The 27237-nt window shown below is 39.8% G+C and overlaps 1 protein-coding gene across 1 annotated transcript in view; it reads left to right on the top strand.

Annotated features, from left to right (window-relative positions):
• Positions 1 to 27237, top strand: part of MGAM (maltase-glucoamylase) — a 145471-nt gene that overhangs the window by 53565 nt on the left and 64669 nt on the right. Inside the window, exons 3-10 of the mRNA XM_007103334.4 lie at positions 9715 to 9841; positions 11907 to 12049; positions 19437 to 19557; positions 20615 to 20724; positions 21530 to 21681; positions 22292 to 22463; positions 24491 to 24590; positions 26766 to 26878. Of these exons, the coding sequence (XP_007103396.3) occupies positions 9715 to 9841; positions 11907 to 12049; positions 19437 to 19557; positions 20615 to 20724; positions 21530 to 21681; positions 22292 to 22463; positions 24491 to 24590; positions 26766 to 26878 (1038 nt within the window). The remainder of the gene's footprint in view (positions 1 to 9714; positions 9842 to 11906; positions 12050 to 19436; positions 19558 to 20614; positions 20725 to 21529; positions 21682 to 22291; positions 22464 to 24490; positions 24591 to 26765; positions 26879 to 27237) is intronic.

Here is a 27237-nt window from a genome sequence, read left to right as displayed (position 1 = left end):
AGACTGCCTATTTCCTCTTCATTTGTTTGGTCTCATGGGTTTTTACCTTGCTCCTTCATCTGCTTTGTATTTCTCTGTCTTCTCATTTTGCTTAACATACTGTGTTTGGGGTCTCCTTTTCACAGGCTGCAGGTTCGTAGTTCCCGTTGTTTTTGGTGTCTGCCCCCAGTGGGTAATGTTGGTTCAGTGGGTTGTGTAGGCTTCCTGGTGGAGGGGACTGGTCCCTGTGTTCTTGTGGATCAGGCTGGATCTTGTCTTTCTGGTGGGCAGAACCATGTCCAGCGGTGTGTTTTGGGGTGTTTGTGAACTTATGATGATTTTAGGCAGCCTCTCTGCTAATGGGTGGTGTTTTGTTCCTGTGTTGCTAGTTTTTTGGCATGCGGTATCCAGCACTGGAGCTTGATAGTTGTGGAGTGGATCTGGGTCTTAGTGTTGAGCTAGAGATCTCTGGGAGACCTCTCGCTGATTGATATTACATGGGTCCAGGAGGTCTGTGGTGGAACAATGTCTTGAACTTGGTTCTTCCACCTAAGAGGCTCAGGCCTGACACCCGGCCGGAGCACCAAGATCTTGTCAGCCACATGGCTCAGAAGAAAAGGGAGAAAAAAAACCAGAAAGAAAGAAAAATTAAATAAATAAAATAAAGTTATTAAAATAAAAAAATATATTATTAAAATAAAAAAATTTAAAACTAATTTTAAAAAAAGAAAGAAGAGAGCAGCCAAACCAATAAACAAATCCACCGATGATAACAAGTGCTAAAAACTATAAAAAAAAAAAGCAAAAACAGACAGACATACCCCAGGACAAGCGGTAAAAGCAAAGCTATTCAGACAAAATCACACAAAGAAGCATACACATACACACTCACAGAAAGAGAAAAAGGGAAAATATATTTTTTTTTTTAAAAAAGGAAGAGAGCAACCAAATTAATAGACAAGTCTACCAATGATAATAAGCTCTAAATACTAAACTAAGATAGACATAAAACCAGAAACAAATTGCATGCAGAAAGCAAACCCCAAGTCTACAGTTGCTCCCAAAGTCCACCACCTTGATTTTGGGATATTTCATTGTCTATTCAGGTATTCCACAGATGCAGGGTACATCAAGTTGATCGTGGAGGTTTAATCCACTGCTGCTGAGGCTGCTGGGAGAGATTTCCCTTTCTTTTCTTTGTTCGCACAGCTCCTGGGGTTCAGCTTTGGATTTGGACCCGCCTCTGTGTGTAGGTCACCTGAGGACAACTGTTCTTCGCCCAGACAGGAGGGGGTTAAAGGAGCAGCTGATGCAGGGCCTCTGGCTCACTCAGGCCGGGGGAAGCGAGGGGTACGGAATGCGGAACGAGCTTGCGGAGGCTGGTGTGAGGTTGCACCGGCCTGAGGCACACCATGTGTTCTCCCGGGGACGTTGTCCCTGGATCACGGGACTCTGGCAGTGGTGGGCTGCACAGTTCCTGGTTTCAGCACTGATAGCCTCGGCTTAGGCCTGTCTCTGGAGCTCGATTAGGTGATGCTCTGAATCCCCTCTGCATGCTCACCCTGAAACAATGGTCTCTTACCTCTTTGGCAGGTCCAGACTTTTTCCCGGACTCCCTCCCGGCTAGCTGTGGTGCACTAGCCCCCTTCAGGCTGTGTTCACGCAGCCAACCCCAGTCCTCTCCCTGGGATCTGACCTCGGAAGCCGCAAGTGTATTTATGGGCTAAATTTCTATAAATGGATATCCAGATTACGGGTGTAAATAACTTGAGTAGCTTTGCCAAATCTTTATTGAGCATATAGTGTTTACAGTTTGACTAGTAAATGGTGGGTGGCTTTTTCTTCATAGCGTGTAACACAGTATGTTAATAACCATTTGGGAAAAATTTAAATATTAGTATGAAGAACAGTCTCCTATTTCACAGCTGTCAGCAACCACCAAAGAGAAGGAGACATGGTCACTTCCATAGGCATTCTGATAACTCTGCTCCTTGCCAGTGAACATGAGATCGCTCTTGATCTCATTAGTTAATTTAATTATATCAGGCATGGAAGCCTATTAATATTTATGGAGTTTTACATGCAAGATTAGTATTATGGAATATCTTATAAAGCCTTTGAGAATATGATGTATTGGGGACAGGACAGGTATGAAAGGTTAGAGCTGGGTCATTTACTTTAGAAAAACCAAGGCAATCCTTGCAGAGAAGGGTATAGCCCGATTTCCTTTTGCATGTTAAGAGGGTATTACGGTGACAGATAGAGATTTCTCATCAGTGTATGAAAAATTTTTCTTCTGCCTGAGGACCATCTGGAGGTTGTGTGAGGACATATTGATTGGGTGGACAGTGAGGCTGCAAGAAAATATCAAACAACTAAGTTGAGCTGAGGATTTAAGATTCGCAAGCTGGGGAGTTTTGAAGGAAGACTTCAGGGAAGAAGAGAAGGGATGTGCTTTTTGAGTAAAAATAGTGTGATTTACAAGGCAGCCCGGGAGAGGAGCCATGAGTGGGCTGGTGGAGAATCGGACTTTGAATGGGCAAGATTGCTGCTCATAGCTCCTCCTGCTTCTTCCTAGATTTCTGCACCTGTGTCTCAGGTACCACGTGAGTCACCTGACACATGGGGCCATAAAGCACTTAGCATATAGGAGTTCATATCAGAACAAGTTCATAAGGACAGCTGCCAGGAACATGCATCTTCCACTTTACAAAGCACTGAGTAAGGTGGGGTGCCACCCTCACGGAGAGAGGGATTGACAGAGTTCTTAGGAACATGCTGTTTTGTACCCAAGAGTATTTTCTCTATGGTAAGTAATAAATAAGGATATGTAATGCTTTATTATTTAAGATGTTTTTATTTGATTCTCACAATAAGAAGATGATGATAGATAGTAATAGATATTCTTAGTTCCATTTTTACACATCAGGAAACTGAGATTCAAGAGTGTTAAATTCTTTGGTGACCACAGCAAGAAATGGTAGGGCTAAAAAGCAAGCTCAGGTCTTCTCAAGCTGTGTTTAGCATGCTCTCACACTGAGAAAGAGAACTTGGGCATATAATGAAGAAGGAAAATGCCAATGATGTGTTTAGCACAGGGATCTTCTGTGGAAGAGAGGAGTAAAGTAGCAAGCAATTTGGGTGACTCACTTAAGCATGACATATAAAAGCTGGTATGAATTTTGTAGATCTTCACGTTCAACCTCTTTAATTTGTAAGTGAGGAAACAGAGAACCAGAAAGCTTAAGTAAATTTCTTAAGGTCATCTGGCTAGTTATTTTCAGAATGAGGAATAAAATTAAGGTCTTCTGATTTTTAAGAAAGAGCACATCCCTTCTCTTCTTCTTTCTACCATACATTGCCTTTACTGGGTAGAAGGAAATAGTGGTATTGGAATTTAAGTCCACTTAAGGCAGGTACCATCATTGTATCCTCTAAAGTACCTTCACGGTGTACTATAATTAGGAAGTATTCAGGTTATTTTGTAAATATTCAGTCAGGGAATAAAATGTTATTGGTCGGTAGGTATTGATTATGTAGTTTCTGCTTGTAGGTATTTAGGAAGGAAATAAAGAGAAAGAAGCAGGCATAATTCTCACACCCTAAGAGCTTACAATTTGAAAAAGAAAAGTGGTGTTGTAAACCTAAGAAAGTAGACATACCTTTGGGGGAAAAGCCTTAGGAACACTTATCCTTGGTCACAAATGAGCTGAGGTTAGAGAGGGCGCATTGATATACTGGAGATACTGGAAGAGTTGGGAGGGGTGCTTTGATGGGGTTGAAAACTTTCAAGGAGCCACCCATCCCTCGTACGCCCTCCAAATGTGTTTCATTTTTCTTTATTACTGTCTCCTACCTCATTTTTGTCCCTTATTGCACTGTCCTTAATTTACACCTGCTGTTCCCCCTCCCCCTCATAGGATAATGTCATTCAATGTTATTAAATCCACTGAACTCAAGGTTTCCCAAGTGATTCTCAAACAGGAGTGGAGCGGAAGTGAATATCAAAGTGATCTAGGGAACTTTTAAAACCTACATAGAAGGGTTCCAGATGGTAGACTGATCACAGGATTTTACCTTTTTTCCTTTCCAGACTTCCCTTGACATTCTAATAAAGATGTACTAAATGAAATGAGTCTGTAACAATATGGACGAAGAAAAGCAGACAGAACCATTGTGCTGGGGATTCAGAGCAGAGAACAGCTCAGCTCATAATCAGCCTGGGAAAGGGGGTCTGCAGTGGAGTTGGGGGCAGTTCTGAGCTGGGAGTAGGAGGGTACAGAGAGCAGGAGAGGGATGTGGGGCTGTGTTCAGCTGTGGTTGGGCTTATGAAGGGGCTGTGAAAAGTGTTGTTTTCCAGAAAGTGCATTTACTAGGATATATTCTGGTAAAGAATATAAACTACTCATTTATAAAGAGATGGTTTTCAGCTATTTCTTTGTATGTTACAACTCACATGAAGGCTATTACTGGTTATGAGCAATTGTTACAAAGGTCAGATGGAGAGGGAGGTAGCTGTATATTCTTAAAAAAAATCTCCCTGGGGATATCGATGTACCACTCCTTCATACTTCAAAGATTGATTTAAAGAAAGCTTGACTTGGATCCTTTTGTAAAATAAATAACTGCCCTCTAACTTATATTATTTTTTAAATCCAAATTTTATTTTTTCTTTCCTTTTCACTAGTGCCCCTATGATTACTGGTGAGGTTCCTGGGATGAAGGCACACTGTTTCCCCTTTCTTCTCCACCTTTCCTCTTGGGAAAGAGGAACAAGGACCCAGCAGTGAGTGCATGGCCAAAGGATCCTGTGGTGGTGTTTCCACTCAGTCTTGCTCCCTAATCAGCAAATACTCACTTAGAGCACCTGCCAGGTAGCGTGCACTGAGGCATGGTGGAGTTCTTGCCAGCACTGTCCACATCAGAGAGCACAAGGAAAAGGAAAAAAAAAAACCAATTATTAAGAAAAAGATACAGTGATAACAGACTTAGAGAATGAACTTATGGTTACTGGGGTGGGGGGTGGGTGGGATAGACTGGGAGATTGGGATGGACATGAACACACTGTTATATTTAAAATAGATAAGCAATAAGGACCTACTCTATAGCACAGGTCTGTAATAACCTAAATGGGAAAAGAACTTGAAAAAAGAAAAGATATATGTATTTGTATAACTAATCACTATGCTGTACACCTGAAACTAATACAACATTGTCAATCAGCTATACTCCAATATAAAATAAAAATTAAAAAAATGATACAGTGATTAAAAAGAAAGGAAGGTGGCATCACTAGGCTAATTGAAAGGGATCTGGATTTCCAGAGGCGGCAACTGCCAGCAGAAGAATGGCCCTGGACTCTCTGCCCTGGCTCCACTCAGCTGCCCCAGAGCCAAGGGAGTCGGTATCTGAGGCTCTCAGGCTGAGAGGGACCACTTGGGGAGGGGTAAGAAACTTGTACTCACTTTCCTCTAGTAGCTTCAAAGTTAGTAGGGAAGACAGATTCTCCTCAGGGTTATAAATCTAGATAGAGTGCTTGGGAGCGAGAGAGGGAGGGTTATTCATTTGAAGTCCTGGAGGAGATATTGTTCGACCTGATAAGTGGAGAAGGTGCTGTTGGGGAGTGTGTGTTCCGAGAAGCTGGTCCCTGGAGCGCAGACTGGTAGTGAATTTCAGCTCCACCATTTGTCTGTGGTCGCTGACAAGTTTTATACCGTTTTGACCTCTGTTTTCTGGTTTATAAAATATCTGCCTTTCAGGGTTATACAGATATCTAATCAAGCTTGGAAAATACCTGGCACATAGAAGACCAGACACTTAGTGATAATGATTATTAAGAGTCAGATGGTAATAGATGACACACCATTTAGTCTCATAAGCAATGGAAACCATTTTAAACTTGTGAGGTGTCAAAACCAGTGGCCCATTGGTGTAGATAATTCTGCTCCTTCCACTCTCTTCTCTCCTCTTCTTTTTCTTTACACTTTTCAGTGTGTCTGACTCTAGATACGGCTAATGTACAATTTTTCGTAACTTGAGGAAATACAAGAAGCTAGTTAGGTCAATGAAACTCATTTTAGGAATCATTCCAATCACACCACTCAACTTGGCAATGGATTTGTTTACTTCTTCTTTCGACAAGATATTTCTCCCTCCCTCTGGTTTGTGTATTGATTGTGACCAGCTGTAGGTTTCACTCCCTGCTGAGCAGTGCATTTCTGCATTAAAGTATGGCTCTACATAGTTTCTCACGCTTTTGGAGAAGTGCTATATCTGTGTCCACATTCTTGTACAAAACGTAAAAGACAGTGTGCCCTCCCCTAAGAGACAGTGAGGTCCTTCTAAAGAAGGACAGCAGTGGGGTCAGAGGAAGGAGGTACATGCAGTCACATCTGGGCCGTCCAGGGGAAGGACGTGAAGGGAGTGATGGGGGGTTTATTTACTTGCTGCCCATGGAGGGTAGAGCCACAACTCAGTCCAGAATCAGAATTGAGACGAACAAAGGACCAAGTCCAAGGATGGAAGCTCTGAGGAAGGTTTCTAGAAAGGACTGCATGTGAGGCGTAATCCCCATTTGAGTTTGTGCATGGTGATCTGTGCCTTCCTGGCCAAAGACTAAGGGAGTCTGCACAGAGGCCTGGGTGACACTGATGATCCCAGTGGTCCCTGCTTTAATAGCTGTCGGGTTTTTCTCTCCTCAAGTCCTGTTTCTGTGTTGATCACAATACTCACCCTTAGGAACGTGGTATTTTATTTCTTCGTTCAGACACGTGCTATGTTGCTATGCTCCGTATCTGGACAGAGGATGTCAGTATTCATGCCTCTGAGCAGTTGAGTTGATCCCTGGGCTCTCCGGGCTTCCCTGTAACCTCCCATAGCATGGAAAGAGTAAATGTGGATGATTTTGCCGAATCTTTCCTCACTAATAAGAAGATACTTCAACGCCCAATTTATGGTGGATCTTTGAATATAAAGGATAATGTTTTTAGGTTTTGAACTTCATGAATCTTTACTTAAAAGCCAAATTTTGGCTTAAAATACTCTAAATTTAGCATCCCAACAAGATGAGCTTCATGTGTCGATCTCAGTGTTCTATGTACTTGAAGAGCACACAGGATTCCTAGTGCATTGCAGAGATACTATAGTTTGTTCGGCAGGGAGCCAACAGCGAACCTATATTAGACGGATTCACTGCTTTTGAAACATGATTGCATATCAGAATCATCTGTGGAGGTTTTTAAAAAATCAGATATCCAGGCCTTAACCCCAGAGATTCTGATTCAGTAGGAGTGGAGCAGGGGCAAGTGCCGAGTGTCTGATTTAAACTTCTTGATAAAATATTCTGATCCCTAGCTAGGGTTCATAATGAGTCTAACATAGATAAATGTGTAATTTCTGTATTTTTTTTGAAATTAAAAATCCTCAAGGACCCCTTGGGGCTCCAAAGGCAGCACTGGTCAAGATGATCCATAAGGTCCCTTCAGTTTTGGAATTCTAGGTTAAATTTCACAGACTCTATCCAGATTATAGTTTGTAAATACTGTTGCCACTAAAAGGAACCAGGACTCCTTAGAAGTGTTTGATTTGAGACAAGGGGCAGGAAATGTACAAAAGGAGCCTAGGTTATCATGTTAAACCATCAAGCAGGGAAAGTACCAAAGAGTACCAAGAGCCAACTTGAAGAGACTGTCAGTGGGTAGAGATGGGACAATATGAGCATTAATAATAATAATAATATCAATGGATTAATACAGATGAAATGTATTTAAATCTATGAGTTCATAAAGATATTGGACCAAAAAATCTCATTGATCCCCTTTGGAGGATGCTAGGGAAACTACTCCTTATTACTCCTTATTTTGAAAACCAGTAAATAAAGAGTCAAACATTTATCCTGCCTTTCCTATACAAACTGTACCTTTATGAAACAAATGATAGATGAGGGGAAATTTCTTTCTATAGGAATATTTCATTTAATAAGTGAACAAAGAATGATAAAATTACAGTGTCACTGCATCACAACTCCTAATGAAATAATGGATCGAAGAAATGCTCGCCAATGGCTGTGAACATTTTTTTTTTAAAAAAGGAGACTGCTAGATTTTATGTGTCTCTTGCTGGAAGATGTTGTACCATCTATGCACCATTCATGCTAAAAAGAAACCAACCTGTATCTGTCAAAACTCTAGATCTAATAATTTATAGGAAATACAAGGATAGAGAAACATGTTGGCATGCATGGAGATGCAATCAACAAAATCCAGATTGTGGGCAGATCTACAGAACAAACCTCACTGGTTAAAAAAGACTTAACAGACACAAATCAATTAGTCATATATAAATCTTACTTGTACACTTATGAGAGTAGAACAAACTATAAAATGCTTATCAGACAATGAGGGAAATTTTTTAAAAATAAATCTTTAATTTGATGATTAAAGAATTATTTAAAAAATATTTTAAGTGTGATAACAGTATTTTGCTTGGCTTTTGTGAAATTTCTTATTTTTTTTTTAACATCTTTATTGGAGTATAACTGTTTTACAATAGTGTGTTAGTTTCTCCTTTACAACAAAGTCTCCCTCCCTCCCACCGTCCCTATCCCACCCCTCTCGTGGTCACAAAGCACAGAGGTGATCTCCCTGTGCTATGCGGCAGCTTCCCACTAGCTATCTAATTTACATTTGGTAGTGCATATATGTCCCTGCCACTCTCTCACTTCGTCACAGCTTACCCTTCCCCCTCCCCATGTCCTCAAGTCCATGCTCTAGTAGGTCTGTGTTTTATTCCTGTCCTACCACTAATCTCTTCATGACATTTTTTTTTCTTAGATTCCATATATATGTGTTAGCATACGGTATTTGTTTTTCTCCTTCTGACTTACTTCACTCTGTATGACAGACTCCAGTTCTATCCACCTCATTACAAATAACTCAGTTTCATTTCTTTTTATGGCTGAGTAATATTCCATTGTATATATGTGCCACATCTTCTTTATCCATTCATCTGTTGATGGACAGTTAGGTTGCTTCCATGTCCTTGCTATTGTAAATAGAGCTGCAATGAACATTTTGGTACATGACTCTTTTTGAATTATGGTTTTCTCAGGGTATATGCCCAGTAGTGGGATTGCGGGGTCGTATGGTAGTTCTATTTGTAGTTTTTTAAGGAACCTCCATACTGTTCTCCATAGTGGCTGTATCAATTTACATTCCCACCAGCAGTGCAAGAGGGTTCCCTTTTCTCCACACCCTCTCCAGCATTTATTATTTCTAGAGTTTTTGATGATGGCCAATCTGACCGGTGTGAGATGATATCTCATTGTCGTTTTGATTTGCATTTCTCTAATGATTAATGATGTTGAGCATTCTTCCATGTGTTTGTTGGCGATCTGTATTTCTTCTTTGGAGAAATGTCTAAAAAATATGCTTAAATATTTTCAGAATAAAAGATATGAAATCTGAGAATTGCTTCAAAATAACCCAAGGTTAAGGAGAGACATGAATAAGAATAGACATAAGAAAAATAAAAGTTTTTATATTACCTTTAAAAAAGAAGAATAAACAGAATGAGATTGGCCACTTGATAATTTTTTAATCTAGTTGATGGGTACCTGGGTGTTTATTATGTTATTCATTCCTCTTATGTATACATTTGAGCTTTTCTGTTAAAAACGTTTGCTAACCACATGTTAAATAAAACTCAAATCTAAAATTGTTTTCTCTTTCTTTGTAGATGGCAAGAAAGCAGTTGAAAAAGTTCACTACTTTGGAGCTTATGCTCAGTGTTCTTCTGCTTGTGGTGTTTATCATCACTATTCCTCTGTTTGTGCTTTCAGCCAGAGATTCTTTGGAATCCGAAGGTAACAAGGAACTCTGGTGTTCCCCCCTCCATATGTTGCTCTTATCAGAGCAAACACCTCAGAAATGGCAGGGAAGTGATGCTTTCATATTCACTGGTGTGAACATGGTGTGTGTGTGTGTGTATTATATGTGTGTCTTGGGGACCGCCTGACTCAAACTGTGACAGCACAATAGGTATTCATTGTAGGGCTAACCCTGACACTTTCATTTCCCAATTTAGCACAGCGCAGGATTCCACAACTGGCACTTGAAATATATTTGCTGAATTTCACTGAATAATTGTAATTTTGTTAACAATAGTAATCAACAATACCCTTATATGAAATGTAGTCAAATAAGTATATAATCAATTAAAGTACCTTAGGCCCAAGTTTGGTTCTTTAAAAAATAACAGCTACCAGAGTTTTTTTATTAAAAGTTTGTTGAACTGTTTTGTTTTAACAGAAGGGCTGGATTGTGCTGAGTTATCCATGATTTCTTATCTGGGCTTCAGCTAGGAGCAGCTTCCTAGGTGGGGCAGGTGATGAGGGGCCAGTGTGTTGCCAGAGGAAAACCTTTGCCCCCTCCCCCTACCTCATTCTCAGTCACGCCATTTCTACTTCTGTGGGAAGTTAGATTAAATAATCTCAAAGGTTGTTCAGTTCTTAAAATTCTATGATCCTGAAGATGAAACTAAAACCCTTATGTGGAAACTAGCACAAGTATAAAGTGCTATTACTCCACCACTTTTGAATTGGAAACCTTAGTGAAAAGAAAACTTATTAGAAGCCTCATTGTTTTGTTTTAATATTGTTATTAGTTTATTGTAGAGTGCACTAAAGAAATCTAACTTCCTTATGTTAGAGTGCAATAAATGTGCCTTCTTTATTTTACTGACTTTTTAAAAAATTAATTAATTAATTTATTATTTTTGGCTGTGTTGGGTCTCCGTTGCTGTGCGCGGGCTTTCTCTAGTTGTGGCGAGCGGGGGCTACTCTTGGTTGCAGTTCGTGGGCTTCTCATTGCGGTGGCTTCTCTTGTTGTGGAGCATGGGCTCTAGGTGTGCGGGCTTCAGTAGTTGTTGCACATGAGCTCAGTAGTTGTGACTCGTGGGCTCTAGAGCACAGGCTCAGTAGTTGTGGTGCATGGGCTTAATTGCTCCGCGGCATGTGGGATCTTCCTGGACCAGGGCTTGAACCTGTGTCCCTGCACTGGCAGGTGGATTCTTAATCACTGCGCCACCAGGGAAGTCCTATCTAACTGATTTATAAGTCTGAATCCATCAATCAACTGGCCTAGATTCTAGCTGCCAGTTTCTAGTTTGGTGGCCTCCCTTTAATTTTTTGTCCTCTGAGATTTTACATTTGTATAAGAATGCCATCACTCAGAAGTGTTCCTTGTCAAGGGATTGCCTGTTGACTGAGAAAGGAGAATTGAGGTTACTATGATTAGGGTAACATTCAAGAGAACAACATATACTGCACGTGATCTGTGTGCAGACATTTCATGAACCAGCTGCCTGGGTGGAAGTACAGGACCAAATCAGAGTGTACAGACTTCTCTGTAAAGGGCCATATACTTAATACTTCATATTTTGTGGACCATATGGTCTCTGTCCTAACTACCTAATTCTGCCTATAATAACAAAAGCAGCTATGGACAATACATAAAAAATCTGGGTGTGGCTGTGTGACAGCAATATTTTATTTACAAATCAGGCTGTGACCTGATTTGGTCCACAGGACATAGTTTACCAACCCCTGGAGTAGAGGAGGTAGATTTGGTTCCCACTTTGGTGAGCTTCCAATCTAATGTTGGAGTCCAACTCCTTGCTCTTGTATGTACTGTCTCATGGGGGAGGGCCTTGCTGGTAGAAGGAGATGGGTGCAGGTATATGTAGAGTTAAATACAGTCAGCAAGAACAAAATGAGGCTTTATAAAGTGAATGTGTACATTTCAAGGTCATAGAGTGCAGCCCAGTCAGTAGTGGAGTCCATATAATTGGAGGTGTTGAGAACTATGGGGGTATCGAATGCCTGTGATATTAATTCTGTCATCTTATGTTTGCTTTTGGGATTATCCCAGGTCCTGGGACAACAGTTACCTCAGGTCCTGGGATGACAGTTACTCCAGATCCTGGGAAAAGTACCACTCCTGGTTCTGCCGAGTGCCCAGTGGTAAATGAATTGGAACGGATAAACTGCATCCCTGACCAGTCACCAACAAAGGTTTGAGTTACAGATCTTGTTTTTATTTAAGAGTTTGTGCCATTGGATAAGGGTTTGTTTTCTTTTTTTTTTTTCTGTCTGTAGCCCCCAGAGTTGTTTATTGTTTGCACTGCAATTATTGGTGGCTCAGGAAAAGAAATCCTGTATTCATGCTTATATGACAGCTCAGCCTTGGGAGAGGAAGAACTAGAAAATTTCCTTGTGTTGACAGATTCAGCAAATAAAAGTACATGCTGTCCATTTAGGTTTGAATTTCAGATAAACAATGAAAACATTTTAGTATAATTATGTCCCGTGTAAGACTTGGGACTTACTTATACTAAAAATATATTTGTCTTTTATCTGGCAACACTACTTGGTTACTAGGTCTCTCTGACTCTGTTTCTGACTCTGTTTCTTGCCCTCTCTCTGTCTTTCTTTTTTCCTTACACAATTCTAAAAGGTTATCTAGGATCTACAATAAAAAGTCATCCATAGGCATAAAACAGTATTTCAAATAAGGATAAAGTTTCAAGAGCCAAGTTTTGAAGGAAGAGGTAATAAATACCAGATTAAAGATGGTGCAGGCATCTGGGCATTTACTTTTGGGCAGTGTTTCCTGATCATCACCTGAAGTCCAGCTGAATATATGATTATAAAATGCAATGCACACACCGTATCAGTCATGTTTCATGTTGAGAGTGATTAAAAACAAAATGCAGCCTTCTGCGTGAAGTCCACTGACCTGAAATGGCGGACTTGTATCAGACACAGAAGGGATGCTTCCTGCATGCGATTCTTGGGCATGTGGCACTCTCACATTTATCTCTGTAGCCATCCTGTTGTTTACGGGCTGGAATAATCTGTGATGTTCTTGAGAGTTACTATTTTGGTTTGTCTAAAGGTCCTAATACCAAAAGACATTTTATTTCTGCATTTTTTTTTCTTTCATACTTCTGGAGGCTAGAAGTCCAAAATCAAGGTGTCATTAGGGTTGGTTCCTTTTGAGGGCTCTGAGGAAGAATCTGTTCCATGCCTTCGTCCTAGCTTCTGGTGACGGCCACAATCCTTGGCGTTTCTTGGCTTGTAGCTACATTACTCCATTCTCTGCTTCCATCTTCACAAAGCATTCTCTGTGTGTGTCTGTGTTCAAATTTCCCATTTTTATAAAGACACAGATCACATTGGATTTAGGGCCCACCCAACTCCAGTATGATCACACCTTAACTAATCACATCTGCAACAATCCTGTTTCCAAATAAGATCAAGTTCTGAGGTACCGAGTATTGGGACTTCCAACATATCTTTTCTGGGGACACAATTCAGCCCATAACTTGGACAGAGTCACAGAATGTGAACTGTGGAAAGTGAGAATGGTTACACAATTTGACTTTGGTATTGACTGAAATAGCATAGATGCTGAGTCAGAGAAAACCAAAATGGCAAAGCAATAACAGATGAGAAATCAACCGTAGTGATAGACTGGGGTTTTGGGGAAGCTGGAAGTTAAGGCAGAAAAAAAGAACCAGAGCCAGATAAATAGCTTGGAGTAGAAATGCCTGGGAACTGTAGTTAGGAGCAGAGTGATTGGACAAAACTAGTCAGGAAGCTCAGAGGCTGTGTTGAAGGCAAGAGAGAGCACCAATATGGTAAGTAGTCAAGGATCAGGAAATCCCCAGGACAGGGCAAAGCAGTGAGAGCACAGAAGGGCATCAGCCTGGACAGCACGGCTGCCAGCGTTGGAAGGAATCCCAGTTAGAGCCGTTCATCTTACCAAGACTATTGCAGCATTCAATCCCCTTCATCTGGCCTCTTGCCCTGACTGAATAAATGTAACTTTCTCTTGGATTAATGAAGAGACATGCCTGCTTGGAGTAGGAAGAAATGTGTCTGACAGAAAAGGTGGATTCAGATTTTGGAAGACCTTTGATTTCGGGTAGAGGAGGTTGGCTTTTTATGTGATACATAGCAGCTAGGAGCAGCCACTTAGGGCTGAACGAAATCACGAAATGGGAAACCAAGAAGAGAGAAAATAAAAGAAATAAAGGAAAAAGAAGATAGAAGAGAAAAAGAAAAAAAAGCACTTCAGTATGGGGCCAGATGTCATAAAGTTTGGTATTTTAGATGATAGGTTCAATAGGTAGAGGAGATAAGCTAAGTAAATAAATAACTAGACTATAAAACAAAAATTTATAAGATATAAACGAAATACTGTGTGGATCACAAAGCAGAAGAGATTATTATCAAGGAGAAGGTGACAGTCTGGAATTAATGATAAGCAGGATTTTGACAGAGATGAGAGGAATGGAAAGTGAATTCAGGATAGAGGAGACAATGCACACAAAGTGACAGAAGAGGAAATTGTGGGGCACATACATGACATATTGAATGGTCCCATATGGCCAAGATACAGGATGGTTGCCAGAGAACATATAATGTTTAAGACTATAAGGTAGTTTGGAGCTTGATGATAGAGGACCATTAATTAATGTGCTGCTTTGCCAATAGGAATGGGAAGTTGTGGTCTAGATATGCTGTACCTAAACAGGATGTTTCCAGAAAGTTGATCCACACCCATTTACTTGCCCCTGTCATAGTGTGCTAGGAAACTACTTGCTCAGAAGCCCACCTGGAAGACTAATGCATCCTCAGTCTGTCCACTTTCCTGCAACAGCCCATCTTGTTATTGGCTACGTGAACTTCAGATGTCATTATTGCCTCAGTAATGCTTCTTTGGTTTTATAATAAGACTGTTTAATACTGTGGTATCATTGCTTCTCGGCCTTTTGGCTGAGATCAAGTGTAATACTGTGGTATCAAGATTGTAGTTCAATAAACAACCTTTGCCTTTTTTCTAAATGTTATACCCAAGTGAATTAATCTATGACCTTTGCATTCATTCACTGGCCTGCTCCTCTTTAGCTCAGCCAGAGAGAAATACTCTGGGAGCACTTTCGGTGATCTGGTTTTTCAGAAGGTATTTCTTAAGTATCCTGGGTGCCATATGCTGATCTAAAGTGTTGTTGAGAGGCTGATTCAATGGATAATGTTGTGTGTATATATATATATATATATATAATGTGTTTGTTGAAGGAAAGTATATGGCTATGTGGAGGAGGGGAGTGGGAAGAAATTATGAATATGACACCAGGCTAGGCAGAATGTTTTACTGCTGAGGCCATTGCTATATCATTTTATCATTCCTCTCTAGTTCTCTCCGCTGGGATTGAAGAACCAAGAGTATAAATTTCCCTTCAGATGATTCTTTGTTATAAATTCCATTGTTTCTTATCCCAGTAAAGGGAGGGAGTCCTGTGTCTAAGACAGGACACATAAAGGCTGTGGAGAGACACTGGACAGTACAGAAAGAACAGGATGGAGGGATACAGGGTTAGAGGAGCCAGTACCCGGGACAGGATGGTTGGCAGGGCTGAATGAGCAAGGTCCACTGTGGTCCCATTCCCTCCAGTGGCAGGAGATGGCTAATTCTGATTCACTCAGGCCGACTCTCACTGCACCTGGGACACTTCCTTTTCACCTGTTTGCATTTGTCCTTGCAACTTTGCTTTCTGTCGTTTATAAATGCTGCAGTTGCTGAGGTCCTGAATTTTTTTTTAATCTTAGATATGCTGCCTCCTAATGACCTAATGATGCACATATTCCAAGGCATATGTAGTCTTATCAGTAAATTATTTTCAACTCACTGATTTGTACACGTTTCTTGTTTGTGTTATTCTAGATTCTACTTCTTATTTTTATTATACATGCTGCAAGTATCTTCTGCAGTTATGAGGCTGTGTTCACCTATTTTATGCTGTTTTGATGAACAGATATTTTATATTTTAATGGAGTCAAGCTTATATATTCCTATGTTACATCATATCTCAAGGAACAATGCCAGGAAGATTAAAAGCCTAAAGGCAAAAAAGAAAAAGTTATGACTTTAAGAAGAAAATAGAAAATCTAATATAATAATAATTAACTTATTTAGTTTAAATTTATTTCTATAAATTTTCTTGGATTTTTACTTATACAATATTATGTCAGAAAATAATGATAACTTGGCTTCATCCTTTTTAGTTTTACAAATTTTCTTTATTTTCTTGTCTCATTAGTCTTATAGTGTTAGGACCTCCAATATATATTTAATTATAAAACATCATAGACATGGTCACCTACTCTTTTTTCTGATTTTAAAAGGAATGTTTCTAATATTTCACAGTTAGTGAGATGGATATTATAGGCTTTAGGTATCTACCCATTATCCAACTAAGGAACTTACTTTTTATTCCCAGTTTGCTAAGAATTTTATCATGAACAGGTGATTAATTTAAATGATTGTACTGTGTACTTCCTTTAATAAGTTATGAAAAATTATACAGTGGATTTTCTAATAGTAAAGAATCCCTGTGTTTCTGGAAGAAACACCACTCGCTTATTATTGATTTAATATGTTGCTGATTTCCATTGTTAAAATTGCGTGCTCTTTTCTTTTAGGTTTTTGCATTTGTATTCGTGGATAAAACTGGATTCTAGTTTTCCTTTTTCTCTCATATCTGATTTTGATATAAAATACTTCCTTTTTTGTTTCTTCTCTCTCTCTCTAAATGTTAAGAAGCATTGGGGGTTGGAGGAGAAAAGAACTCCAGTGGAGCAGAGCTTGACTAGGTCATAAGCAGTGTCTTCAGCATCTGATTTCTCACTATCTCTGAGTTCAATCCAGTCCTTCTCTTTGTGTTGCTGCAGGAGCCTGTATGTATCTATTATGTAAAAAGCAAAATATCTTTATTTTTTTGTCTACTTTATCTATCAATTACTGAGGGAGTTCTTTAAAAATATTGCATTATGTACTTACTATCTTTTCCAATTTTACCTTGTGATTCTTTAAGGTTTTTCTGTAAATATTTTGAGTCTTTATTATCAGGTGTGTATCAGGTTTGAGATGTCATATCTTCCTGGTGAACTGATGCTTTTGTCATCATGTAGTGACTCTATGTCTCTCTAATAATTAATATTTACTTAAAGTCTATTTGTCAGCTGTCGCTATAGCTGTACTAACCTTTGGTAAGAATTCTTCTCACATAGCTGTTTTCCCCTGTTTTAGTGCTTTTGTGAGCTTAAATTTTGGGTGTGCTGCCTGTAAACAGCTTCAGTTGAATTTATTTCTGTAAGTGTAATCTGATTATCTTTGTTTTTTAAATTAAGTATTTAAGCCATATGATAATTGACGTGAAAAACTTCTTTTCTATGGTCTCATTTTGTGTTTTCCATTTGGTCTGTTTTTTATGTACTGCTCCCCATTCACGCCTACCCCCGTATACATGTTTTCTTTCCTCATTTTTTGCATTCAGAATTTTTCCCCTTAGTTTTCCCCTCAATACTGTATTGGAAATTATACACTCTATATTATTTTGGCAGTTTCTCTTAAATTTTAATTCTCATGTTCAACTTAAAAGGACATTTTGTGTCTCAAGTTTGGGTTTAATTCTTTTTGGGTGCCTTCAGTCCTATTCATGTTGTCATTTTTTTATAGCTTCTCTCTACAACTCTTTTCTGAGGTTTCACCTACTCTTTACTCTCTTGTCTATTTGCCCCGCTCTCTGCTTCTCTCCACATTGCTCCTCATAACTGCTTGGCTCTGCTGCAGGGCCTGGGATTTCCAGGTGGCCAAGAGGCTGTTCACTTTTCATGCTGCTTTGGCCACTCTTTGATCTTTGCCCTTTCCAGTTCAGTGAAGAAGTTATTAAGCTCTGGGGAGCATGCAGAAACCATTCTGCTTAACACTATTTTCAACATCTTTCTCTTTTCAGGTTATACTGAAGTTTCATCTGAGTGGGTTTTGAAAAGAAAAAACAAAAACTGCTGACTAGTTGAGTTCACAGTGAAGCCTGATTCCATAGCAATAGAAACCACAGATGGACACTGTTTTTCGATCCTTAATATTGGTTATTAGCAAAAAAATTAGCATTTGATTAAATCTAATTGTTCATATATCTAAGCAATTTTTTTTGTCTTACATTTGTAAAGCATTGCCGTATCCTCCTGAAAATATGCTCAGCAGATACTCAACCCAGACTATAGAAAAAAAGAAATGGATAACAAGAGAGCTAAGTTTTGGTCCTTGTCTTCTCAATAGCTAAGTGACCTTTGGCAGATCACTTCACCACTGTGAACTTTTACCTCTGTGGCCTGAGGTTCTTCATCTGTAAAATAATATAGGAGGGTATGTTAGTTATCTATTTCTGTGTAACAAATTATCCCAAAACTTAATGGCTTAACACAACAAACATTATTTTCTCACAGTTTCTATGGTCAGAAATCTTGCCTTGGTGTGTCTGGGTGCTTTTGGCTCATAGGCTTCCAGAAGACTGCAATCAAGGTGTCTTCTGGGACTGAGGAATGATCCTTTTCAAGCTTGTGTATTGTGATTATTAGCAGAATTCAGCTGCTCAAGGATTGTTGGGCTGAGGACCTCAGTTCCTTGCTGGAGACCTCCCTCAGTTCCTCACCATGTGGGTCATTCTGCAGTCCAGCAGCTCACTTCTCGCAGAGTGAGAGCTCCAGCAGAGCAAGTGAAAGGGAGGGAGCAAGCAAGACGGGAGACACTCTGTAATCTAATCTTGGAAGCCACAACCCGTAATTTTTGCTATAGTATTTTATTAGTTACACTCAAGAGGAGTAGTTTCCTTGTACTTTTTTTGTTTTTAACCTGATTGCTTCTTCCAAATTAGTTATATGAGAAAGAGATTGTATCCATTTTAGTCTCCATGTGATTCAGTCATTAATTGTAGTAAAAGGCAGGTACTTTTCTTAAATAAGAATCAGAATCTATTTGGGTTTCAAGGAACAATTACTTACTGCCTTGGGAGGAGTTAAGAGACTATATATACACACACACATACACATATGTATACACTCTGTATATATGTATAATATATATGTATATATGTCACATATACTAAATATACCCATTTGTAATATACACATTTAAAAGTCAAAGCAAAATTGCCTTGATTTCAAAGCTTCTGAATAAAGTTAATTGCAAAGTTTTTTTTAAAGCCCAAAGCCAATATCAATGAAGCTCCATTTGTCATTTTGGGTTACTGGTGATATAACTATATAGTAGTTTAGAATATTTAAATAAATTTACCAGGTTTATTGTGATGACAGGTAGAGAATGCATTGTGATCATATATTGTTATATGATAGCAACAACAAGGAAGGATATTGGCCAGAAAAGTGAGTTTTGAGTGCAAGCACTGCATTGGCTGGGATACAGCACAATTTCTTTAAATATCAGGTCCCTTATTTGTAAAACAAGGCTCATGAGACTGCAAGCTCAAATTATATTTATCAATGATAGTGTTCTACACATAGTGGAGTTACTCTAACTAATCTCTTATTTCAGGCCATGTGTGACCAGCGTGGGTGCTGCTGGAAACCTCAGGGACCCATAAGTGTGCCCTGGTGCTACTATTCTAAGAGTCATGGCTATCAAGTGGAGGGCAACCTTGTGAACACAAATGCAGGTAAACCAGACTCAGCCTTGAGGAAGGAGCTCCAGATCCTCTGGGGAGGGAGGTTTGCAAGCATTTATTGTAGGCCAGGCACTGGGCTGTGTCCTCTGCAGGTTGGCTCTGTACACTGCAGAAGAGTGCTGTAGCAGCAGGCGGGGTGTTACTCTGTATGGCTACCACAGCGTGTGACAGGGGGTGGGCACTGCCCTTGAGCAAGGACTAGAGTCTATTTTGGCATCAAGGAAAAATATCACTCTCTGTCTTGGGAGTTGGGAGACATGTTCTATTCCTGACTCTGTCTTTATGTACCTTTGTAACCTTGTCCAAACATTGTAACTTCTTCGTTCCCCAGGTTTCTAACTTTTAAAGAGCGGGATTTGAACTCAGTAACCTCTGAGACTACTAACAATGCTAATATATTGTAATTTTAATGATATGGAAACAATTCCAATTTTATCATTGTTTTATGAAAGTTAGCTAGCCAGTGTCAGTGTTCATGGACTAAACATCCCCCCTTCTTTCTCCCACCTCAAAATGCAGACATAATAATGAACATGATGGGGATACTTGGGGAGGCTCTTAGCATAAAGGAAGAGGCATGCTCCTCTTTCAGGGCCTCTTGGCCTGATGGGCTTTTCTAATAAGGTCTCGACTCTCACCTGGCTTGTCACATAACTGGGGAGATGGCATCAATGCATACGATCACCTGTGGCGTAAGGTGAAGATAACTAAGAAGGAATAATGGATGTGAACACCTTGAGGGCTCAGAATATAAAGGGTATATGAGTGATGGATGGGCTGGTGTAACGACAGTTAGGCCTTTGAGGGATGTTTCCATTCAGATTTTGGAGAAGAGAGGCATGGTTTTTGAATAAGGTAATGACAATACCTAGCTTCAGAATCTGGCCCAAGACAGTATGTGTGTATGATGAGGCACACATCCGTGTCTCCTCTTCTTATGGGAAGGAAAGGCTTTTCGCCAGCCCCTTTGACATAAAGCTTAATTGTATGTGGCTGTTTGTGAATTTACACAGCCAGCTATGAAAACTCTTTACCCCCTTCACATTAGGCTTCACAGCCCAGTTGGAAAGGTTGCCTTCTCCATCTCTTTTTGGAAATGATGTCAACAACGTCCTTCTCACAGCGGAATACCAGACGTCTAACCGTTTCCACTTTAAGGTTGTAGTTTGTTTCTTTTTTTCATATTCTTTTCCATTATAGTTTATTACAAGATACTGAATATAATTTCCTATGCTCTACAGTAGGCCCTTGTTGTTTATCTATTTTATATATGGTAGTTTGTATCTGCTAATCCCAAACTCGCAATTCTTCCCTCCCTAGCCCCCTTTCCCCTTTGGTAACCCTAAGTTTGTTTTCTGTATCTGTGTGTCTTTCAGTTTTGTGAATAAGTTCATTTGTATCATATTTTAGATTCCACATATAAGTGATAGCATATGATATTTGTTTATTTAAAATTTTTTTGGAGAAGTTCTTGTTTCCTACCTGATGACTGCAGTTACTACAAAAGAGAAAAATTTGCTAATGGAGGTATTTTTCTCTACTGTCATTATTCTTACTTAGCATGTGTATGTTGAAAGCGTTTAGAGCCTTCCTTCAGTGTGATAACTTCCTAAATATATATTATAGAGTTCACTGGTGAGTTTTGGCTTTCATTTATTTTCCCTTTATACCATGTGAAATGATATAGGGAAGGAAAAAAAGAATTACCACAACTTTGAAAATTCTAGAGATAGTTTATGTCTGCAGACTTGTAATGTATATTTCTACCTAAAGACTAACTTACGTCCAAGTGTTAAACATCTGAATTTGGTGACATAATTTCAGACATAATATCATTTGCTGCACAGGTTCCTGTACCGGGAGCACAGATGTTGGGACGTGCTGGTGTTGGTAGGCATGCTTCTATTTTAGAAAAACAGAGACATTTTCATTTTGACTATCTTTCCCTAATCTCTCTGCACAGTTAACTGACCAAAACCAGGACAGATACGAAGTGCCCCATGAACATGTGCAACCCTTCAAAGGAAATACTGCTTCTTCCTTGACCTATAAAGTTGAGATCTCCAAACAGCCATTTAGCATCAAAGTGATCAGAACGAGCAACAATCATGTTCTGTAAGTTTTGCAAACCTATCTGGAGATTTGAGTATGAAGGTTTTGGGGGAGGGAGGTTTGAGGCCTGAAAAAGGATGCATTTCTACAATATTCCTGAAGGTTGTGAGCCCACTGTTGGTGACCAGACTCTCTACCTCCAAATGTATCCTTTTTTTCTGCCTTCCTTCCTCTTCCTTCCTTCCTCCTCTTCCTCCTCCTCCTCCTCTTTTATTACTAAGCATTTATTGTAGGCCAGGCACTGGGCTGTGTCCTTTTTCTCTTTCTTCCTTCCATTTGGTCATTTTTCCTCCTTATTTTCCCTTTTTTCCCTCCATCCATCTAACACCTATCCAGCAGTAACTCTCTATGGAGCATCTACTGTAATGTACGACTGATATTCTGGTCATGTGATAGAGAGTCAAGGGGACAAATCTAAGAAATGTGCCGAATGGTACCTGCCCTCAGGAAATCCTGATCTCTTGATGTCCATGGAAAAATGTCACAGGAGGGCAAATGGGGCCGATTAAACAGGGAGTATTGAGTCTTTGAGATACAAGAACAATTTTCTAAGCAGTTGCATTCCCTCCACTCCACTTGCCCACCCGTCCCTGTGTTTTCCACCCACGTCTAGGTTTGACTCCAGCATCGGGCCCCTGCTGTTTGCTGATCAGTTCCTGCAGCTCTCCATCCGACTGCCTAGCGCTAACGTGTATGGTCTGGGAGAACACGTGCACCAGCAGTACCGGCACGATATGAATTGGAAGACCTGGCCCATATTTGCCAGGGACACAATCCCCAAAGGGGTAACCTTTCAGGATGGGCCCCTTTCCACTGAATATCGTAGCCTCCTTCATGAAGGTCACTGCTAGCAGTACAGTATAACCGTTAAGAGTCAGGTGCTCGGGTGAGGCTATCTGGGTCTGAATTCTGGCACTGCTACTCACCAGTTTTGTGGTTCTGGGCAGGTTTCCTCTCTGTGTCTTTAGTTCCCCATCTATGAAATGGGGGTAATATACTTACTTCATAGGGTTGTGATGGGAATTAAATGAATTGATACATGTAGAGTCTCTAGAAGAGTGTCTGCCACATAGAAAATTCTCAATAAATATCAAGTATTTTTCATCACATTTTCGTTTTGAACTAACTAGTTGTGGAGAAAACTAATTTTGATTCTGCACAATATGCTGGTTATGGTTACCATATTTTAGGTTGACCTTTACAAATCACCAATTTACCAGGTTTGTCAGCAAAATAGGATAAAATATCAACTAAAATTGTGTATTAATCATTCTTTGTGTGAAGAATATTTGGGGCAGTGAAAGAATAGAAGGAGTAGAGTTTCGTTGTTATTTTATTTTGTTTTTTCTCTCTTGGTTTTGTTTTGACTGCTAAAACTCAAACAGAGGTATTTTCTAGACTCAGCAATACTACATTCAGGTCTTGTTCATCAACTTTCCCAATTAAGCAGAACTAGTGGCTGGATGAAAGGAAATTAGAGGAATAATTTATTAAGTGAATTTTAAAATATATTATCTCTATTTACCAAAAGGACTCTGAGAAAAATAAGTCTAATTTACTCCATTTAACAGACAAGGAAACTGGGTTTAGAAAAGCCAAATGAATAGCCCAATGTAAAAAAAACATAGTTCGTAAGGAGCAGAGATAGGCTCTAATCCCTGGCGCATGCTCCTCACCATACCATAGGCCTATCAGAAAAACAGGAAAGGTGCTGGGTCCGAGCAGCTCATCTGGGATATGGCTGGTGAGGCTTGTTTAATAAGGAGCCTTAGATCCTCGCTGCTTGAAGTGTGCAGTATGGGCACCACTGCATGACGAATTTGGGCTCTCAGCTCCCTCTTCTATCTAGTAAATTCGACCCCACACTGAAATGAGGTTCCTTTGTCATCTGTACGCACACCAAATTTTGAGATACGCTGTCCCAGAGCAGTGATTCTCAAACATGATTACACACTGGAATCACCTGGGAAATTTAACAAACTATCGATGTCTGCTTCTATTCCCAGAGATTCTGTTTTAATTGGGGTGGGATGCAGCCCAGGTTGAGAACTACTGTTCTAAAGTCTAGAAGACCAGCTCAAGTTCTAATGTATGCTGTTGTAAAGACTAGAAGACCAGATATCTTAAGTAGAGCTCCATCTAGTTGCAAATTAGAAAGGTGCCTGATTTTTATTAGGGCTTGATGGAGTTTTTGCAGATGAGGTTAGGTCAAGACTCTTTGAGTTAAGGTCAAGCCTCTTTGAGAGAAGAGCTCTTTTTAAAAAAAAAAAAATTTATTGGAGTATAGTTGCTTTACACTGTTGTGTTACTTTCAGGTGTATGGCAAAGTGATTCAGTTATACATATAAGTATATTCATTCTTTTCTCATGTAGATTATCACAGGATATTGAGTAGAGTTCTCTGTGCTATACAGTAGGTCGTTTTTAGTTATCTATCTTATAGAGTTCACCCCAAGCTCCTGATTTATCCCTACCCCCAACGTGTCCCCTTTGGTAACCATAAGTTTGTTTTTGATATCTGTAGAGAAGAGCTTTTTTGAAGTACAGTTTCAAACCTGTTCTCCCACATCCTAACATACCACAGGTTCTCACATTTCTATTAGATAAATGGTCATAGCTGATTCATTCTATATGAAAATGCTAATTCACTTGATTAACATCAAGCAAGTATAGACCTTATATTCAAAATTTGTGTCTTCTTTGACATGAGTTCCTTGTCAATTCCTCACATGATTAAAATCGATTTCCTAAGCTATTTCTGGCCATGTGGGGTTTATTTGTAAATTTTTGGTTTTATATTATCTTTCTGCAGGATGGAACTAACTTGTATGGTGCACAGACATTCTTCCTATGCCTTGAAGATGCTAGTGGATTGTCCTTTGGAGTGTTTCTGATGAACAGCAATGCCATGGGTAAAAGACTAAAGGAATATTCACACACAAGGATGATTTTCAGTCCCTTTCTTACAGCATTATGATAAAGGAATGGAGCCCTTTAGGAATGGCTGAGCCGTAGCTTGGGGCCTTGTATGTTCTCTGATTGTGCCATTCATAGTTCATTACCTGTTGACCCATGGTAGCCATGAGTAGAGTTTTCTCTCTTAGCTTACAATTTTCTTGAATCTGGTTGCCTCTGTTGGAATATTTACTATTATAGTGTTAAAACAGCTAACGCTTTCCTATAATCTATTCTAAGGCAGTTTCTACCAATTTGTTCTTCTCCTTCCTCAGACTTTCATCCAGTACAGGGCTTAATAAAATCTCTGGTAAGAAACAGGTAATTGCTGTAATAGCAGGGTGTAACCAAGGAACTACAACTGAGCTGTGAATGTTACATCGAGACATCCAAGGGTAGCAAGGTAAAGTGGAGCGTGAGGGTCAGGCAGAGTACAATCAGATTGTTTAAGACCAAATGGTATAATATCATAAGATTCCAGGAAGTAGCTTGCTTCCTTATCTTTGAACGTTTTAGATCAGATCAATGATTCTCAACTGTTTTTCTGCTTGTACCAGTAACAACCAATCCTAGGGCAATGAGTCAATCCCTACAGGGAAAGAGGAGTTCTGTCAGAATCTCCCAGGGTTGATGGTCAGCACAGGATATTGATCCCCACCCTCTTCTCAACTGGGACTTGATGGACTAGATCAGTACTCCTTAAAGCGTGACCCATGGAGTGTTCAAAGACTGTTTCAGGTCTACAGTAAGATGAGTATAAAATTAAGAGTAAGCATTGCTGTAGCATCCAAGTACATGTATGAAACTTTTTCTAATAATTCATTTTCATGTTATTTTACGAAAGTATCAGTTTGCAAAGAACTGGAAATTTAAAAAATAAAGATCTGATCCTGTACCACAGATTGTTTGAGAATCACTCTGAGTGATCTAAGGTGATTCTAAGACACCTGATAGTCAAAGAATAGACTGAGATAATACAAGGATTGTACAGTTTCAGGTGGCTGAAAGGAACCAGAAAACAATCTGTGTCAGGCTTAGAGGGAAAGGTCACAGAATCCTAGATACTCCGTGTGAGTTGTTCTTATGCCCGAAGAGTACATTTTAGTCGATCTTGAGGCCTTTTATCCCTAATGCAAATCAAGGCTATGGGGAGACTTCATCTCTGAAAATTGCATTTGGGGCTTAGAGGGATTTTGAATTTATAGTATCATCTCTGACATCTTTTTAGTTTGGCTCTTGCTTGATGTGAGATCTGCTGAGGCTAGTACCTCTGTGTGTCTAGCCAGGTTATGTTCCTGCAATAATGATGGGATATGGGGTGGGAACAGCATATTCTGTAGCTGTGAATGTCAGAGAAGAAATTTTTTTTCTCTGTCCTCTTAGGTTTGGTATTTGGGGGCCTGTAAATCAATCTGACAAAAGACAGGTTAGCAAGAGAAAAACCTAGGTTTATTTACATGTGCAACCTGCATATACACAAGAGTGCTCAGTGAGTAAACTCAAAGGGGTGATTAGAATTTGGGACTTACAAACCATCCTAATAGGGGAAGAAAAGTACTTAGGATGAAACAAATGGCTTCTTAGAAGGGGTGAGAGGGATAAAGGGCATTTAATGGAACAACAGATGACGTTTTGGAAAGATCAAGTGAGCCCTTAGGAGAATAGTGGGGGCTGGGTATTCTTGTGTGCTGCCGATTTATTGTCTCAGAGGAGATTAGTTTTGCTCCAGGGCAGGGGGTTTATGACAGCTGAGTTCATATGGGAGGCTGTGCTTTTAGGTGGATAAAGGATTTCAGAAACTCAAACGTTTTCAGCTTACAATCATTTTTATGCCACAATGGCTTATTCTGGACCCCTTCCTGAAACTGGTTGCTTTTTCATGAAATCCTGACACAGCAGTTGAGACACTGCAGTCACCAGTTATGGAAATCTGTCACAGAACAAATGCTTTGGCCTCTCTTGTGCTGTGAGGGTGGACTTTGTCAGAGTTTGTCCCTTTTTATACAAAAACTGAGGCATTAGGATCACTTCATTATTGTTCAGATGACTGGTGATCCTCTGGTCCAAAGCTTTGTAATTATTACTCTAAAATAGATTCTAATGTTTATTTGCTTCATTTTTAATCTTTCAAGAGGTTTCCCTCCAGCCCACCCCAGCTGTCACTTACCGCACCACTGGGGGCATTCTTGACTTCTACGTGTTCTTGGGAAACACTCCAGAACAAGTGGTTCAGGAGTATCAAGAGGTAAACTTATAATGTTACGGTTATGACTGAGGAAATTGTAAATAAGAGCAAAGAAATGTAAATTTATTATGCAAGTGTGACTCACAAACATATGCTATTATAAGTAGCTATTATAAATGTGCTATTACAAATTGATCCGAACCTCAAAGATTTATTAAAGGGGCTAGCATTCTAATATTAAGGAAATAGTGTGTTGGAAAGTGGGGTATGTTTTGTGCCCCCAAACTAATGTGTAGAAAAAGTTTTGTTAAAAATAGAGTATTTGGGGCTTCCCTGGTGGCGCAGTGGTTGCGCGTCCGCCTGCCGATGCAGGGGAACCGGGTTCGCGCCCCGGTCCGGGAGGGTCCCACGTGCCGCGG

The sequence above is a fragment of the Physeter macrocephalus genome, chromosome 5, assembly GCF_002837175.3.
Source record: "Physeter macrocephalus isolate SW-GA chromosome 5, ASM283717v5, whole genome shotgun sequence".
Classification (NCBI taxonomy): domain Eukaryota; kingdom Metazoa; phylum Chordata; class Mammalia; order Artiodactyla; family Physeteridae; genus Physeter; species Physeter macrocephalus.
The sequence above is the reverse complement of the archived record's forward strand: the minus strand, read 5'-3'. Positions and strand labels throughout refer to the sequence as shown.